Source organism: Chanos chanos, chromosome 8 (genome assembly GCF_902362185.1).
Source record: "Chanos chanos chromosome 8, fChaCha1.1, whole genome shotgun sequence".
Lineage (NCBI taxonomy): Eukaryota > Metazoa > Chordata > Actinopteri > Gonorynchiformes > Chanidae > Chanos > Chanos chanos.
In genome coordinates, this window is record NC_044502.1 from 37,723,896 (window position 1) to 37,742,997 (window position 19,102).

The 19,102-nt window shown below is 37.4% G+C and overlaps 2 protein-coding genes across 3 annotated transcripts; both read right to left on the reverse strand.

Moving 5' to 3' along the window:
• Positions 1 to 2,544: 2,544 nt before the first annotated feature.
• Positions 2,545 to 6,852, reverse strand: ica1 (islet cell autoantigen 1). Of its 2 annotated transcripts, none has more exons than XM_030782595.1 (12): positions 6,836 to 6,852; positions 6,567 to 6,738; positions 6,118 to 6,190; positions 5,801 to 5,924; positions 5,296 to 5,494; positions 4,820 to 4,945; positions 4,369 to 4,467; positions 3,972 to 4,075; positions 3,829 to 3,878; positions 3,347 to 3,598; positions 2,986 to 3,075; positions 2,545 to 2,666 (listed from the first exon to the last, which is right to left on the reverse strand). In XM_030782595.1, the coding sequence occupies exons 1-12, from the start codon at positions 6,850 to 6,852 to the stop codon at positions 2,545 to 2,547; spliced, it is 1,428 nt and encodes a 475-aa protein (XP_030638455.1). The 2 variants fall into 2 exon arrangements, with proteins under 2 accessions (XP_030638455.1, XP_030638454.1); XM_030782594.1 differs by having other exon boundaries at positions 3,347 to 3,592; positions 3,972 to 4,084.
• Positions 6,853 to 12,527: 5,675 nt separating this feature from the next.
• Positions 12,528 to 15,493, reverse strand: LOC115819675 (neurexophilin-1). Its single transcript, XM_030783177.1, has 3 exons — positions 15,409 to 15,493; positions 14,967 to 14,983; positions 12,528 to 13,286 (listed from the first exon to the last, which is right to left on the reverse strand). The coding sequence occupies exons 1-3, from the start codon at positions 15,491 to 15,493 to the stop codon at positions 12,528 to 12,530; spliced, it is 861 nt and encodes a 286-aa protein (XP_030639037.1).
• Between the last annotated feature and the right edge of the window lie 3,609 nt (positions 15,494 to 19,102).

The window sequence follows — 19,102 nt, forward strand, 5'->3', positions numbered from 1 at the left end:
TTTTATGTGATATTTCATGTTCCTGGTGAAAGTGCCTACCCTGACGACCACTGCCCCCTTTTTGCACTTTTTAGGTAAAAGCACTGAAATATTAGGACCAATGAGAAAATTGAGAAAATCATAAAAAAGCTTTTTTTTTCTTTTTTTTTTTTTTACAAGCTTTTTTTTCCATTTCTTAAAATACTTCTCATCGATTTCAAAACAGAGTTGACAGTAAATCTGTTGCAAGCGGCATTCAAAATCTGAAATGAGGTCAACACTTCTGTGTTTTCCTAACCAACCACTGCAACCACTTGGACTTCACGGTGGCTCAGTGGTTAGCGCTGTTGCCTCACAGCAAGAGGGTCCTAGGTTCAAATCCCTGCCGTCCCAAGTGGAATTTGCACGTTCTCCCCATGTTTGTGTGGGTTTCTCCAGGTGCTCTGGTTTCCTCCAACCACAAAAACGTGCTCCTGTCAGCGACCTTGACCAAGGCACTAGGAGAGAAACCTGACTCCCTCCTGACTCCTAATGTGTGTGCACACTGGTGTTAAGATGGGTTAAATGCAGACGCTTCACTTCTTCCCACCCATATATTAGCAAAGTAACAATATACCATGTCTGAACAGTCTAAAAGACATTTGTTTCAGAAAATAATCACCGTAACATTCAGTACCAAGTCCCCTGAGATCCAAATAAATGTAAAGAAATTCTTCTTTTTTTTTTTATATCGCAGTTGGTTTTGAGTATAGAGAATGATCTTCCCGTCGTTCATGTCTCAAAACCAAAAAAAAGATGTGTCCAGAAAAAAAAAATCAGTTGAAATGTCATTGAAAACAATAACAGTGGTTACCCAGAATATGGCACTGAATGGTTGTGTTCTTAAAGTTGACAGAAAAGATGTCAGGGTGTTGTGCTTCAGATGTCATGACAGAAATCATATATTTAGACAAGGCCATATTTTCAGAAAGGTGTTTAAGACTTTGAAAATCTCAGATCTAGGGCTTTTAGGGTTTGTGTCTGGCAAGAGCAATTCAGTCAATTTTTGTAATGTAGACTTGTAGCAGTCACCTGTTTATACTTTATTACAACTTGTTGTTTCAATAAAGGAAATGACAATCATTTTCTAGTCTGTCTGATGTATTTTCTTACTGATTCATAAATGTGGGGTTTTTGTTCAGAAGAGTTTTCTAGAAATTGATTCCAGCAGTGTACGACTCATGAAGTCTGTCGGGTAGCACTGGGAGCACTGGGTTTACCTCCTCTGTTAGCTCCACATGCTGAAAGCAGCAGTTCTTCGTTTAATGTACTCACTTGAAGCCGTGTGTTTATTATAGTGTTTGAGTGATGCAAAGTTCACTCAGTTTATCTCACTTTAAACTGCAGGTATTTATACTTATTCCTGCTTTTTTTTTCAAAGAAGTCATGAATTATTTGTGAGATTAGGTACCATACCAGGTACATAAGCCATGTTATGTCGCCAGAAAACAACCAAATGATAGTGCACATCAACATTACAATATAATAATGTGGTAAAAACAAAATATGTGAACAAGATCTTTATTGTCACTCATGAAATATATTTTACAAATATATCACCCTGTAAATATATTTCACTAGTAAATACAATGATTCTGAAAATTGTCACAGGAATGTTTGAGACAAATATTTGCTTTTTTCTTTTCACTACAGCCAAACAAGGCATTTCTGCACTGGTCTCATGAGACAATAGATCTAGTTGACATAAATAGAGGTTTGAAATATATTTAAACACAGATTTAATCAAAACATTTCTCTAAAGTTAAGGCATGTTAATGCAGCATCAGTTTTATAAGATTAGTAGTAGCCATCTAAATAAAAAAAAAAACCATAAGATATGTAGTCTAAACTCTGCATTGCTTGCTCCAGCCTGCTACCGCTCATTGATCGCTAACTCATGAGAAAAAGAACTAAAACATTCAAAAGGTTTGTAAAACATGCACTGAACACAATTAGACACTTTCATTAAAATGATATTTTAAGATTAGTGTATAAGAGTTTGCTGTGAGCAATGAGCAAAAACTGCCAAATATCAATACCCTTACAGTTTTGAAAGTTGGGGTCGACTTACAATATCAAAATATATTGTTTATATCTGTAGAATTTGGGGAGCAGTTTACACTACAAATGTGTAAATACATCAGTCATGAGCCAGTTGCTCCAAACTGTACCTGTGCAACTACAACAGGTCTGTATAAAATTATACAGACCATCAGTGGTTTATGATAGTACTCATTTTTCAAAATTCAAGGCCCAAATGTTTCTTACATATTTAACTTAGATATGAACTAGCAACAAATAACACAACAGCAATAACTTATAGAAAGAACAGAAGGGAGACAAGTAAAATCAATGGTGATTCATTTTATAAGCTGTGGATTATACGTATTGGAGATTATTTAATGAAATAATAATGCAAGTATCTACAGAATCATTATCACTAGTATTATTTGGCAAGCATCATAAATGCTTCTTTTCGCATGACGAAAGTACATATTTTAGATATAACTGCAGGTGACTGAGGTTTCACGCGTTTAGCAGCTCATGCTCTTTGTCTAGTCTTCCAATTGCATCCGGGTTTGATAGGGGATCTAAATCGGCAAACAGGTTGAACCAGGCTGAGAGGTCCTTTGAGGGCTCTGTGATTTCTGTAAGTACAAAAACACAAAGGGCTACTGACAGGGAACCTGTATCACACACAGAAATAGGACTTGTTTGTTGTGTTAAATAGTTTTATCTGGTAAACTGTTACAACAGCTTAGTAGTTTTTCCAAGTCTTCCCTTGCTGTAAATAAAAAAAATGTCAAATGTCAAATCTCAGTATTTACTCTGAGCTGACAGTTTGTCTTTCAGAAGAATTTTTATTACATTCCAAACACATTTTTGTGGTCATTTTTATTGGTCTGGTCTCTTATTCGATAAAGTTGAATATGTTACTAGGTCTTTTACATGCTTTGTGGCATGTACCTCTGACTGCTGGTTTGGAAGTGTTCTGATTGGCTCCAACTAATGGCTCTGTTGCCTGGGAGACAGTCTGTGGAATGCTCATGGCCCAACCTGGAAAAAGGGTGTCATTTAAGAGCCATTGGTTCTACCTAGTTAATCAGTAACTCTTCCATAAAAAGGGAATACTTTCAATGCCTTTGAATATGTCATGACAAGACTTAGATCAGACTTTGGTATAAAGCATAATATAGCTAGGTCTTCCTGAATGTTTACAACACTTCCTATCTCTGAACATTGTTCTCAAGATTAAAAGTTTAAAAAATGAGGCAGTTGTTTTGTCAAAACAAATTTTTTTTTCCCTGAGCTTTCTCCCCCTGCTTACCAGAGACTGCAGATTGCAGGCTATTCATATTCTGGTCCAGAAGTTGTGAAGGCAGAAAGAAGGAAGACTCCTTCTCTAACTGGAACTCTGTTAGGCTAGTTTTAGCGGCGCTGTTAGCCGCTTCGTCTTCTCCAAACACCTCTCGCCATTCGTGGGAAAAATCCCCGTCGTCTAAAGAGGTGCTGCCGAGAATCTCATTCAGCAGTGTCATGCCATCTTTGTCCTGTGCTGCTGAAAGCAAGTCTTCTTGTCCTGGAAACAGAATACAGCTAGCTGTATTACATGCATTGTCCTGCTTATCACTGACATTTGAATTGATTAGAATTGATGATTAAACATTGATAGTGCTTGATTAAGTTTTTATTTTTTAACTTAAGCAGTGAAAACAATGCATTTTAAAAAGTATAAACTCGTAGAAACAGATACTCCTGATTTACTGCAATTCTAAGAGCGGGTGACTGTACCTGTGACTGTAACCATACCTTCTTGAATGGGGTCTTCATTGTGATTCTCGTCATTCACTGAAATAAGTCTGAGGTAGATAAAACATAAGCACAGCATCAGGCCATATTTTCATTGAATGCAATATTATCCCATATCAATGGGTGAGACAACACGATCTTACAGGTCATCCACAGTCTCAGATGCCTCCTCATCTTCCGCTTTTGCCTTGGATTTCTTTTTCCCTTTTTTCTTAGTCCCCTGATCAGAGGCTTTATTCATGGGGTCCTGAAAGCCCTAAAAACATCAAACAGGTATCTAGGTAGTGGACTTCCACAAGGTTTATTCAATATTTAATAATGAATGCTATCACTATAACAATCACTGAACTTGATGTGTCATTTAAAAAATGTATACATGTCACTGAATGCATTTCACTTGTGTTCCTCAGTATGGTGAATGTTTAGATCACATTTAGTGCGTTTAGTGTAAGTATAAGTTGGCAGTAATTACAAAGATCAAAACCCACTCCAAATCCTTCTGTGGATATAAAACTGGTTAAAACAAACAAAGACGCTCACCTTCAGAGCTGAAAACTCATAGAGCTGACAGCCTTTAAAGCTCTCGTGTATAGCAGCCATGGTGTGAGATGTTTTCTCCCAGAAGTGCAAGAGTGTGGTCTGAAATTCATAAGAAATTCAAGAGACGACAAACATGAGCGGATATACACAAATTTGTCATCTCAACAGACAGCCTGTTACACACCTGCTCTTTCCATACAGAAACAGAGAAACAGCTGCAGCATGTTGGGAATAGCCGTTAACATACATACTGCTAATAACATTCATTTGCCTTCAGGCCAGTCATTGTAGTTTGGTTTTGGGGATTTTTACAATGCTGCCAAAGCTGCAGATAAGAAAAACTTTAACAGTATATAATCTGCAAATATGTATTCGAGAGACAGTTTCTGAGAATTTGTTTGCCTAAACTTGTTTTGTGTTAAGACTATGGAAGCATAAATATCTGATGTACCTGATAGGTTGTCAGGACGTGGGAGAGGAGGTTACATCGGCTTGCTCCCAACAGATCTACTTTCTGACAAACATCATTTTTCAGTTTGTCAAAGCTTGTTTTGGTGAGACGCACCTGTGCTTGAACCTGGCAACGACAAATAAACAGCTAACTCCTTTGCGTCTAATCTATGATTCAAACTGATAAAACTAAGCCGCAAAGCAAGAAAGAACGAAGAGAAAGTTGAGAAAGTAAACTCTATGCTTGTTAAGAGTCAGTGCTGTCACATAGCAAAATATTGTATAATGTGCTAACACAAAGAAGTATCTTATTGTAATCTTCTCATGCCACACTCATGTGATGTAGAACTGATCTATAACATAATGGAATGCTACTCCATCTGCTGGTGATAGTTATACACATTCTAAATCAAACCACGGAAACGTTGGTCTAATAATAAAGCTAAAGAAAGGGCAGCATCTATCGGTGACAATTACCTTGCGGAACTTTTCCATCTGCTTGTACGTGTCTGGGTCCAACTCCTGGGACACATCTTTCATCCAGAGCAGTGCACCCCTGTACTCTGTCCTTGACTGTTCCATCCTGTTCACTGTCAGCCAAGTGTCTGAAATCGCTCTGTAGCGAAAAGTCTCTACCTCTTGGTAGAGACGACACAACGGAGTGCGCAGTGCCAGCCTTAAGCAGAAAACAGCAAATGAATATTGATTTCACCACAACTTCTTATCATAGAGACTCCCAACGAGAAATGATAACTGAGGCCAGTGCTCTAACTATTATATCGGGCAGTTAGCGACCTACGTTAATCCTTTCAGAGGGATGTGTTACATAAATGAATAAGCAGACACCTCATTAAGTTACAGAACAGGACTGTTAATTACATTAACAGTCAAGGGAGACAGTGAGAACATCTCTGTTTTAACAGTATTGTCAGCTGATGGCAGGTGGACATTTTCACATCATTAAATTCGGACAAATTCAGACCTTTGCTGTGAGGAGAAACAGAGAGCTTTCCCTGTGGCCTGCATGATTTTCCCTGCTCTGGTTTTATCCTGAGAGCCCTGAGAACGCAGAAATCGTCCCAACTCATTTTCCTCCTGGGACAACACTGGAAGACATATTGAGGAGGGTTTAGGGTTTTAGATTCTTTTGTGATATTAGCCTGCACTCGACTATAGTGAGGTAGCGTATTGAATATTTTACTGTTAATCACTCAAGTGTTGTTTTCATGATAGCCAGGGACTGGAATGTCAAATATGTCAAATAACAGTAAATGAGACACTGTAATGTAAAGTACGCACAGCAAATCCTTCTCTGATACTGTTCAATCACTTTAAGCAGCTCCATGCATGTTCTCTGAATTGAGTGGAAGAGCTAAAAGAAGGCCAGAGAAAAACACATCATCACACTGATGCAGTGTCTGTAATAACGATGACATCCTATGTCCAGAGTTACTGAGAATACAAGTTATACATGAGTCAACTTTCTTAATGAGGGGAAGACTGCAGATAAATGTGTACATGTGAGCTGAGGTACAACAGATATTTTTTTTCCTTTGGTTTTGCCTAAAAAGGATTAGAGTTGGAGCTCAAATATTTTTAAATACAAGATATGCAGAAAAATAAACTCGTTTTACATTTCTTTTGACCACAATATGAGCACTTCATATTTCTTTCACATCTGACATGTCATGAATGGAAAACAAAGACCAAAAGCAACTCAGATAGAATCCTTATGCTTTCATTCCCACCTCAAGTTTAGCATCCAGGTCTGCATCTGACGCCACAACATGTTCATCCTCTTTCTTCCCTGTGACTTTGATGAGTGTCTGTTTTGTTTTCCAATACTTCTGCTGAAACTTATTCACGACAGATGAGTCTTGGCTTTGGACAAAGCGATCAAAATACTCACGAGAATATCCACTGCAAAAAATTTTAAAAAGAAATCAACCAGTAAATTAACAGTGATCACACATATCATTTAAAAAAAAATTTTTTTTCTCAGTATATGTATACTCACCAGTTTCCCCCTTCCATTATTTAAAATGATCTGCGACACAGAGAATTAGAGCACAATAAAAAAGTTCTCAGACTAATTGTTAAATAGATTTAGAGATACTTAAGAAAACGATATCAGTGTTATACTCTATTTGATAATTGCATGGACGAGTATGAGTCTGGACATATTTTGATGAGGATGGTTATTTAGAGTTGTGTTCATATCCTGCTGTACAAAAGTATTGGCAGTTATAGTGACGATACCTATAACATTATTTGGATAGTAATGACACACAACGATTAGTCATCATATCACCCTCCTCAATCGTTCTCTCATATTACACATTACAACACTAAATGTACAATTACACACTAAAATTTACACTCACCAAAATTATTCCCAGATTTTCTCCAAATCGGCAACAAGTAGACGACTGATGGTTTTACTATCATTATACCAGGCCCGAAGCCTACAGTTCAACATACAGCCTCAACAATCGATGCACCAGCTGTGTAAACACATCAATTGAGCCATGCGATGAGTGGAGTCACGCATACGCTGTCCAGGAACGTACGCACGCACGTCATATGGCGCATTTCTAAAGCAGGCTTTAACTGTTTGATGAGGTTTCTACATTTCTCACGGGCATAATTCCAACATCCAGTTTTTATGTGCTGCCGCACCAAAATAAACAATTCAGGCATGTACAATAATGGTCGTCCGGCCAATACATCTTACTGCAGAGAGCTATACCTGGTATGGAGAAGAAATGCTCTCTTTTTCTGGGTGGTTTCATGGAATAAAATGTAGAGTACATTTCATAGATAATGAATTGACGAAACTTACCGTGTTTCAATGATACCAGTTGAATGTTTAAGATATGGATATGGATGTGTCTCATGTCCTCCGTCAGCGCCGCCAAGTGCGCTACCATCACCGCCTTCAATCTGCAGAGGATGCCGATTGCGCAGAATGAACGATGACGTCACACAGACACGAAGGGTTCAGTCAGACAAATATGAACAACACCCAGACTGAAATTAGCAGCTACACAAATTGAAATGTTTATAAAAGGTTGTCAAATATGTCTTGTGACACACTAGGTCTACTAAAATGTAATATTTTCCCAAGAGTTTGTCAATTGTAGAGACATGTATAATAGTGGTGAGGATGTACAGAATTCGAACAAAGGCTCTCTGAACGCCCTCAGGGAAGCTCCATTCAGATCGGTCCCCTTCTCATAACATATGCATTAAGAAACAAGAGCCTTTTAAAAACCGCTAAGAGCCCTAATTTGAATAATTTCGCATTTCAAGGTTCTTGATTGCCGTTTGATTGTCATTTATTTATTCAAAGATAGCATAATATTACATAGATAACACAACAGGGTGTAACTTTAGACTGTTTTCGACTTTTGAATCATTTTTATCGGCCACTTTTCTTTTTATGTCGTGTGTAATCATCCTAGTATAACCACCACAGAACTAATCAAGTTTGTCATTTGTTTTGCACTGAAAATGTTGCGCGTTTTACTGGTTACAGTTTGTATAAAGTGGTCTCAGGACTTTGGTCTTGGGAGTGCACCACATCACTCCATTTCACCTCAGCGTGCTCAAAATATTTGATCTAAGGCTTAATGATCTATCCTAGCCCTTGTATTTATCATCGTTGTCGTGCATACCTATACATATCTCTTTCATCTATCACAGTATGGAGTGTTTCAAAAAGTAACCGAAGTTAAAAGGACTATTGTATAAACAAAACTAGATATTTGATTCCTTCACGGTACAATCAAAGGCTGATATCAAGCTGTAATATGTCATTTTACCTGTAGATGGCAGCAACGGATTATGGCAGCAACCGTCCATTGTGGCCTGTGATTCCTTTAATCTTTAAAATGAATTTGGAATAATTAACTTAATGAATTGACTGGATGCAGTGCATTGGAACAAATCATACAGCAATTAGTAGCTCTCTTTCTTCTCTCCAGCTCTGCTTTGCGTGAGCCTTTCCTCAAAGGATCTCACAAGCGCTCCGTTGTTAAATGTATGTGGGAAATACTAATTAGTTAGAAGACCAGCTCTTCATATTTTTTTTTTTTACATCTGCTGGGATCAGCCTCATACTCTCATACCATATACTTCCTATGTTTTCTCTGATTCCCGACATTACATTTTAAAACCGTGACTTTCTCGTTGACTTGCACTGTGTAGAGCTTTGCTGAAGCTCTACACAGTGCAAGCTACATTTGAGTATCATTATATCACCCTCGTGTTAAAATACAATTTCCACTGTTTCCTTGAACTCCTCTCTTTAAGTTTTTTTTTTTTTTAATTACGCAATAGAAGTTAAATGACGACAAGTGGGTTCACTGACTACACTTTTATGAGAAAGGAGTCAATCAGTAAAATTAGAAGTTATGCAACCACTAATCTCAACAGAACAACCATTTTTTTCTACCTTACTGCATTATTTCAGGTTGTTAAAAAAAATGTAGAGAATGAGACAAGACAAACAAACAGGTGTACCAGGCGAGGGTGAGTGAAAAATGCCATCTATTTTGGATGTGCAGTAAAAATGCAACATTTTCACTAGACTGTTCCATTGTTTTGAATCTGGGGTATGTAGTTTAGCTCTTCAATCTGTATAGCCCAAGGGTGTTTTGGAGGCACACAATCTCAACCACCTCCCTGTGTGAACCTATAACAGTTTTTTTTTTTCAATTAAGCTACACAGTTGGTGTTTCCTTCCCTTGGAATAATTGTAGTTTGTGAGGTTTTCGTATCAATATCAATGTGGCAATCATATTACCAATTTGGTAAAAAAAAAGAAAAAAAACCCAACAAGACCAAAACAAAACAACACGCGCACACACACACACGCACACACACACACACACACACACACACACACACACACACACGCACACACACACACACACACACACACACACACACACAAAATACATTTTGCTCTGGCTGTGTATAAAAGTGATCTGTTTGTCAGTCTGTGTTCCATAGGAAAAAGTTCCTGTGTTTGTCACAGTTACTGCCACAACCTTCAGCAAAGACTCAAGGACAGAATCATTAAGGAGATTTCTTTTGGCCCTGAAGTTCAGAGTGTATTGTACAAAGGCTGGTTTGTCAGTAAGAGACATAATCATATTAGGTGTCCCTGATTTCATGTCTTTTGGCACAGTCAGCTACTGTTCATCAAGTATATTGTGCATATTAAAGCTTCATTACTGAATCTTTTTGCAATCTGTTTTGAAACAGTGAGCTCAATCAGTCAGTTAACCAGTAATGAAATCTCTTGAGGCTGGAAATTAAATTATTTCACATGCCTAAATAGCAGGGAATATGGTTTAAAATGGACTGTATTGATCAAGAACAGTCAAACATGTTTACACACGTATTATTAAGAAATAAATAGATTCTTTTTGTTAAATTGCAGTCTTTTTATCACATCACACGCTTCATATAAAGACAGTTTTTCAGGATGTTTCTGTTTCTGCATGAGAAGACAACACAGCTGCAGCCACAAAAGCATATACAATACAAAAGTAAATACTGATTTAATGACAGAAATAAGTTAATATATCAAATTTAGAACTGCTTACACACCTCTGCTTTAATCAGACCAAAATATTAATTAGACCGATAATGTTAAGTAGATAGATAGATAGATAGATGCATACATACAAACATACATACATACATACATACATACATACATACATACATGCATACATACATACATAGAGCACATAAAATGATTATTTTATTCTTCATGGAACTGACTCTCTCTGAGGGTTACCCAATTTGATAAGAGTAAGCTGACAGTATGTAATAAGAAGTTCTTGTAATGACAAGCTCAGACTACAAGACATATTACACATCGGTTATGACATGGCTCTTTCACAAACGAGTGATTTGATAAACAAAGCAATTCTAAAAATTCAAGAAACTAATTTGCTAAGATATGTGATTTTTACAATGTTGTGCCAATGGTTTAGACAAGCTTTAGTTACGGATCACGGTGAATGGTAGGCCATAAACCCACAGCAGTTGGTTATCACCATAACTTTACCTGACAGTCAGGATCCAGTCAAAACACAGTTACCTTGAATGGCTCTACTTACAGCTCAGCAAAATGCACACTGAACCTAGAAGTTATTCAAAATAGCTCTTCATTAAATCTTCATCTCCATTTCAGTATCTTAAGAGATAATTTAGCAAGTGCCCAAAGTATGGAAAAATAAAATGTCAGAGTTCCTTAAAAGCAAGTAGATGGCACAGAACGGAATGCTACCGTCGAATCGGTTTCCGGGGGGAAAAAAAAAAACTGATGACGTTCAGTACATATATAAGCAAAGACCTTGAGACTATACACAGAAAAACTAAGAAACGAGGAATGGAGTGTAAAAGAACTTCCCTACCTTCAGTATGTTAGTTTGATACAATCATACATGTGCACTAATAAACGCTAATGAGGCACGCTTAACCTCTAGAGGCTCTCTTAGTGATGTTTATACTAATGACAGTGAGGAAAAGGAGAGGAAAGGGGAGAGGAAGAACAAGACAGAGAGCCTGGGGGGGGGGGTGGTATGGGATGAGTCTGCACAATTAAATGAATAAAAATTCATTTGTACAAATTAATAAAAATGAATAAAAATGATATGAAGCTGACAGAAAATTGAAAAGTGTTCACTACATTATATACATAGTGACCCTGCCATTTAATGGGATCTATGGTTATACTTATGAATATTTTCAGCCTCAGTTAATTGATGTGTAATTGTTATAACTGGTATGTGACTTGGGGAAATTAGTCTGGATAATGAAATTATCTTGTCCTCTGTGAGACTCATGATATGTTCAGTGGAAAAATGTCATCCCACTGACACAGTGCAGAGAGTGTTCTCTTTGGAAAGTGAATGCAATTAAAGAGGTTCAAAAACTCCCTGTGAATTCAATTTACTACAGAGGAACTTTCATCAGCAGTCTGTCCAATAAATGTATGCCTAGAGTACTGTTTAAATATTGTAAAGTAGAAGTATACATCAGTTATACACTCAGTTATTCTCGATATTAGAAACGAAATTGTATTTCAACTATTTTTTTATGAAGCAACATGATGCCAATATATGCTCAGTGATATGACTTAAACTGGGAGAGAACAAATGGTAGTAAAACTGGTGCGAAACTTGCAGTTTTCGCGAGGAGCAGGATACTCCATTTTAATGCACTCTCAAAAAGGTAACGGCCCAGATGCATCAATGTTAGGTTAGAGAAATATCCAGAGACTCACTTACCTGTCAAGGTTTTGCACATGAGAACAACCACGTTTATAATGAATTTACAAAGATGTCTACAGCCCCAAGGCAATCAAACAATTAGTAGTCCTAATTTTTCATTAAAATAATATCTGGCCTTCACAGTTTGTGATTCCTTGACAGCGCACAGTGTCAAGCTATAAGAGACATGGAAGCCTTTCAGTTTTTTTTAAGCTCTGGTCTGATTGGAAGCTTTTGGAATGTTCCATTTCTTTAATTAGAAAAACATGTATTTCTTTTTTGCCGGAGGACACTGAGAGCCCCACGTTTCCATAAGACCTCTAATTACAAATTAATATGAAGATCCAAGAACAAAAGAGATTCATCCTCTTAGAGCTCTAAGCATTTCATAATGTTCAAACAATGAAGGTTACATGTTCACCCTGAGGGGTAATAGGGTGCATCACTGTGGTAGTTATAGTCTGGACACACTTTCTGTACTAGCTTGAAGTCTGTACTGTAAAAGGAGATGTAGACACAGATAACTTTGAACGGTTTTGAGCAGAGCCAGGAGACCTGACCCTGGGTCAGTTCCAGATGACATGTTTTTGATGGGTCATTACTGCAGCGCATGTTCTTGGTTCCCTTTTCCACCTTTTCGTATTCTGCCCTGCAGTTGAAAAGCTTGGACTCCGCAGGCCCCAGAACAGTTTGCTGTGAAATGTCATAATTCACCATCTTAGAGGGTGGGACCAGTCCGACGGAAGCGTTCCCTTGTCCGGTGGTATTGGAGCGGAAAAACACGCTGAAGGTTCCATTTCCGTGATCAACAATCTTACCAATTATTAGTAGGTTTAGGGTCACTGTTTTTATGTTGCACTGAAAGTCTCCCCAGCCAAACATCTTTTTAAATTTTGCTGCTTTGACCACGGGCCTCCTTTTAGCTCTCTGTCTAAGAAGCTTAGGGACTGGGGAGTTTGATTGGCTGTGCCAAAGCTTCTGCTTAACGTGGGGACTAGATTCATCAAAATAAATGTCTAGAGAAGAACCAGACTCTCTGCTGTGACCTTGTGAAAACAGACGGCCTGTGGACACAGCGTTGCAGCTGGGAGTCCAAAAAAGCTTCACTTGAGACACGGGTGGTTCCGTTTTCAGTGTGCTGGACCGATCCGGATTGGATGCTTTGACATTTGTGGTCTGTGGGAACAGAATCGCAACACTGAGAACATGTTTTTAAAATGAAAATAGGAACTGAAAACTGAGATGAAATAGCAAAACAGATTGTCATGACACCCTTCACGACACTCCGCTTCTCAGTTACGCGGTGGTTTTGCCTTCCTGATTCTAACAGAGTAAACAAGACAGCAGAGCTGTCTTCAGTAACTGCTGTGCTTTCTAATGTAGATCACGGATCAATACCTATAGTATTAGAATGCATCATTCATCAGGATGCCCTTTGTAACATAGAAAGACTCTCATAAACGTAGCCAAAACATAAAAAGACATCTGCTTGTCCTTCAGCAAAAAGTGAGGAGCGAAAATGAGCTCCTTTTCTTTGTCTCTGATGTCAAAACTGCAAGAGGCAATCTCAGACAAGTCCCGTGTCTGCCTCACAAACTGTCAGACAGCGAGGACTACAGGCCCATTTGCAATGATAACAGCTGACAACCAGGGGTAATACACAGCGGTGCTTTTTTTTTACATCTCCATGAGTTTAACCGATTGACTTTCTCTCTCTCGATGCAGTGCCTAAAGTAAATTTTTTTTACACAAAGCCTGAGGTCCCATGGCACAACAAGAAATAAAAACCTTGCAGATAAAACAACAGAGAAACTTCTTAGAGTAACCAGATCCACAGCTCTTATCTATACTGGCCACCACTGTGTGCTAGTCATATGAGCAGATGATAATACGCATATTATCCTTTCAACCTCTTGAGTATAAAACTTAAATTAGTTTTTACACAATGATACATTTTAAGGACTTATTATCACCTCAGTTCTAGTGATAAAAGAGTGTGACCAGAAATTTATAGCTCATGCATCCCTTTCACATTTCGTTGTCCTTTCAATTCAAACTCATTCAATTAAATTAATATCAGTGTGCGATGGCAATTATCTAGAACTGAAAATAAATCCAATTCAAATTCAGTTCTGGGATAATCTCATAATCTTTTGCATTTCAGACCCTCTGATGTCATACCACTCTTTGAGGGAGAATTTCATAAACACATCAAGTTAAAACATGGATTGAAATGGACGGGTTTACAACTCAAAAGCAAAATGATGAAGGATCACACACACAGCATCTGTGACAAATCTTATAACACATACCTATTGTTTCCTGTCCTCTGTGTCAGCAGAGTAATATCATTTAAAGTCTTATCATGAAACCTTTCATCTATGATCCTCCATTTACATTTTTCAAACGACTTTTTGTTGTCAACGGCTCAGTATGAACCTTTGTGATGCTGTCAAAGTGCTGTGGCAAACTAATTAACTTTCATCTTGCACCTGACATTATTTTGTAGCTGTCTGTTGCAGATTTGGAGGTGTAAAGTTTGATCATAAATTTAGGGAAACCTTTTTTTTTTTGTGGTTTTGAAAAACCCTTGTAATTTGCAAGTTAATTAGATCAAAGCTAGTTTAATTACATATACATGGGATATTACTATCACTTCCTTAAAAGTTGATCAATACATCAATCAGTGCATCAATCACTGCCACATTAAATATTTAAAAAAAGACATTGCGATTTGCTTTGTTTTGGACCCCAAAAGGTGTCGTGTGAGTGTATTAGTTGCTGCTCTCATATTGACTACATGGTGTCAGTGAATGTCTGAGACAGCTGTGTTTACCTATATACCAAGTCACATACCAGACGCTTCTCAGACACTATAGACAGAAATGCGAGCACAGAGGAAACACCTCAGTCCCTGTTCTAAAATGATAGCAGGATCAGTCTGAACAATAAATGCTTAGTAGAGAGTTACTGCCACTTCCACAACAAGGTAAAATGGGAAAAAGTGAAATGGGAAATTTGATTTTCAGTGGCCTAAATGAAATTTGAAGTGTGCAATTAAAGAATCAATTAGATATGCCACATTTATAATCAAATAACAATAAGGTATGAAAAGTCAAATAACTGGCAAAAGTAGAGGAAATACAGAATTATTTTGGCATGGGGATGAAGAAGGAAGAAGAGATGACATATAGTTTGAGAAAGATACAGCACAGAGCTTTTCTAAAAGCAACAGCGCTGTCATTTTAGAACAGGCATTCAATTGCACTAAAGTGCAATCATATCTCAGGAGACTGACTTGCACTATCTAAACCCAAAGAGCGAGTAATCGTCACTGGCACCCTGTCGCACCTCAATTCTGTTAAAAGAAAATCGATGGCCATCCTGAGCTGTGAGCTATATCTAATGAAAAAAAAACTCTAAGAGAAGTTAAATTGGTTTAGAGAATTCTGGAATACCCATCCACTCTATTTACCTTTTTGTAGTCGTGTCCATATGGGATACTTTGCAATAATAACTGGTACAGTTCGTCAGGTCTACACAAAGCTGATAAAACGTTGATAAGCAATTCTGTGACAAAACAGTTTTAAGTACTGTGCTAAATTCAGTTGTTTAGAATATACCTACTTCTTGTTACAGAATTAAAACTCAGAAACTCAAAGTTAGGTCCTAAAACGACGAACACTGGTGAAGACGCGTCACGTGGAGCTATCCAAGGTGCTGAAAGCCTTCTGACGAGAATGGTTAGTGGTCATGAAAGGTGGCAATTTTAAAAAAATTCAACAAATCCAAACGATCAAACATGACAAAATGTCTCTTTTGGTTTGCAAGAAGTCATAATGCACTCAACCGTATTTGAAATTTCATTCGAAACGTAAGAATGATTCATTCTCCGCCAATACATTGAAATGATACATTTTTTGCAAACGTAGTCGGCCACATAGATTATTCAAGCCCATATTTGTTAGATATCATGCATTTCCTGTCAGTTATAAACTACATCGAGTTAGAACAACATATCTTACCCCGTGTGTGATATGCGATGCCATGAAAAACGTAAACCAACACGTTAAAAACAGTTTTACGACGGCTTCTGCGTTCATAACTTTTCTTCCTCTTTCCTCCATTATAACAAAATAATGGAAAACTCTTGTGAAACTACTAGGTGATGTATGCTAACTGTATATTGCTTCTCGAAAATCTTCACTGGAAGTGCATAATTACGTATGGTTGTCCTGATACCTGAAGAGGAAGGATGATTTAACACAGCGTCGTTGTATGGTCACGCGAACAGCGCGTGCCCCGAAACTGAGCTCATCACACTTGAGGGAGGGAGGGGGATATAATTAAGTACTGGTGGTACGGAGTGAAATTGAGCCATAATTGCGTATCGCCCTCCCCAAGTGTGTACTGCAATTTTTATCTGTAAAGTAGGATCTTGAATCTCTAGAATGTTAACGTGAATTTTGTAAAGAAATGCTACATTAGGGATGCTGGATAACTTAGAACAAAAGAGGACCGTGCTAGGTGAGTTGAGATGATGTCAAAGAGCGAACCACCTTGAAAACATTATGCATTTCAAGTGTCGAATCAACCATGGGAAACCAGTTAGCACTTAGGTCAAACACGAGCTTCTACAGAAGTATCTTGCACAGTCAGCTGTTCTGTTGTCCGGTCACCGCATGAATGCAGGGTTTTAAACGTATAATCACATCTGCGCATCAGTGTACATCAATGCAGCACATCTCCTCAGTATCATGGTGTGTGAAGAAGAATCACATTTGTCTCACATTTTTATAGATTATACTTCTTACAAGGTAACTCGAAAATTAAGATCTCTTTGGATTTTGTGATCTCTAGTGCCTATTGTTTGGAAACAACCTGAGCCTCCAATCCAAGAACCTGAACCTGTAGTTTATCACCCTAAAATAGGAATGGACTCAAACATACACGATTTATATATAGTAACTAAATGGAAGTAGCTCACCTTTAATTCATCTGTAATTATTGTCATTTATTATTTAATATTATTCAGATACATAAACAATCTGTACAAAAATGACTTAAACTTGTTACTTTTTTTTTTTTTACAACGTCAACTTAACCATTGTGAACAAAGATAAGCAATACCACTTTGCAATTTATACTAAACAGTTTTGTGCAATATAAAAGAAATGTACACATTTCATATTCATGTTTAAAAAAATAAAAAAGTCATTATTTACCAGTCAAACCAACAAAAAAAGTAAACATTCATTTCCTCAACTGCAAGCATGAGATGATCTAATGAAATTAATTTATGCTAACAGCAGCTTCAGTAATTGAGGGGATAATAGGAAGAAACTGAAGTAAATTTGTTCAAAAGCTACCAAAGCATTAATGGAGATCTAGCATTCCTATGTGTGATGAATAACCTTATCAGTAATTGTCTGCTTTGGTGGGTGCTTACGATATGGGTCATTTACTTAAAATCTAATTCCTTACTGTTTTTTTTTTAAGTTAATTTTTATCAGTCTTCTTGGTTTGTTTCATGAACCTAGTCAGCAGATATGATGTGTACATATTTGACTTCAAAAACTAATGAACAGTAGTTGTATTAGTTGCTGGAATGAAAAAAGCTAATTACAGTTTTAGCTGATTTTGTCATTTTCATACTGCTGTTTGAGCCATGTTAAAAAAACCCAAACATATAAACTATCAAGCCCAATTGTCCCAGCAGAACTGATATTGTACTAAAAATCACATTTATACCATAACAACATCTGCTCTTTCTTTTGTGGAATTGGCAATATTTGATATCAGTTTTTAAACATTTTCCATTGTCTTCTAATACACAATAAGGCAGATACTGCTGGTCTTTGCATGTAACAAACTTTTTGATCACACAAAACAATCATGTAAGTACAAACCATATAGGGCCTTCCACAATATATCATACAACCAATTAAACCTTATTTCACATGTGTCTGTATATCAACAAGTAATAATTAAAAATGTCAACATGAGAAGCGATAGCAAAAATTACAATTCAAAATCTGTTCCGCAGAGGAAAGAAACACATCAGACAAAGTATACCCCACAAGGAACTAAAAATATATATTTGTGACAAACAAAATAGCTTTACACTTTTTTGTAAACAGAGTCCAATTCTGTGATAGAATGTCTTCTTCTTCTTCTTCTTCCTCTTCTTCTTTTTTTTTCTTTTACAATATCCAATAATCGTTTGTCATCATTGGTGTGCTCCATAGAAAATATCTTCTGTTTCCCCTCTTTATTCTTATTTTTTTTTTAAATTCTTTTTAACCATACAACTACATACCCCTCTGCCTGAAGGCAATTTTCTATGGCAAAACTGGACTTAAGTGCATATCATGCTGCACTAATATAGTGCAAAATTAGCGCCTGGTATCAAGACACAGGAAGCAGGCAGTAGCTCCACTAACATCTGACTTCGTTCCAGACCTGTACATTGCCCTTCCACAGAATCGCGGCTACCCAGAAACTCCTACGAGCAAATCTCGTTTGCTTCCAAGACAGTGAATAGAAATCCATTTAAACACTGAGTAATGACGTCCGTGCTTTTCTCTGTTAAACTCTTACTGCTGTCTATTGCAATGTTTGGCATTGTGTAATTCAAGCCCCACACACTAACCACTCGACGTGTTACTCGTGGAACACGTTTGGAGACAGAGTTATCGAAACGATATCTTTTTGAGTATTGTCTACAGATAAATAAAATAATCAACAAAACAAAGGCATTTTCTTTCACTTTTATGAGACTGTCAAGGCTCTTTGAGACGAAATTCTTTTTTTTTTTTTTAAAAAAAGGAGACGGAAAAAACGAAATCCTCAGCTTGTCATGTCCACGGAGCTTCTTCTGGAAAAAAAAAAGTTTCTGTTTACCCAGAGATGGCGGGTGTGTGGGCTCTGGGCATATGGTTGGTTTATGAAATCCTCACAGGGTCTCTATGACAACAGCCTTTCCAAGAGGG

What these genes read in the sequence shown, in the direction of transcription:
- ica1 (XM_030782594.1), bottom strand. An exon ending in ACGTCCTGACAACCTATCAG is followed by an intron (nt 4,468 to 4,819) that starts GTACATCAGATA and finishes TATGAATTTCAG; the next exon opens with ACCACACTCTTGCACTTCTG. An exon ending in TTCCAAACCAGCAGTCAGAG is followed by an intron (nt 2,667 to 2,985) that starts GTACATGCCACA and finishes TTGTACTTACAG; the next exon opens with AAATCACAGAGCCCTCAAAG.
- LOC115819675 (XM_030783177.1), bottom strand. Translation starts at nt 15,493, where the DNA reads ATGGCCATCGATTTTCTTTTAACAGAATTGAGGTGCGACAGGGTGCCA.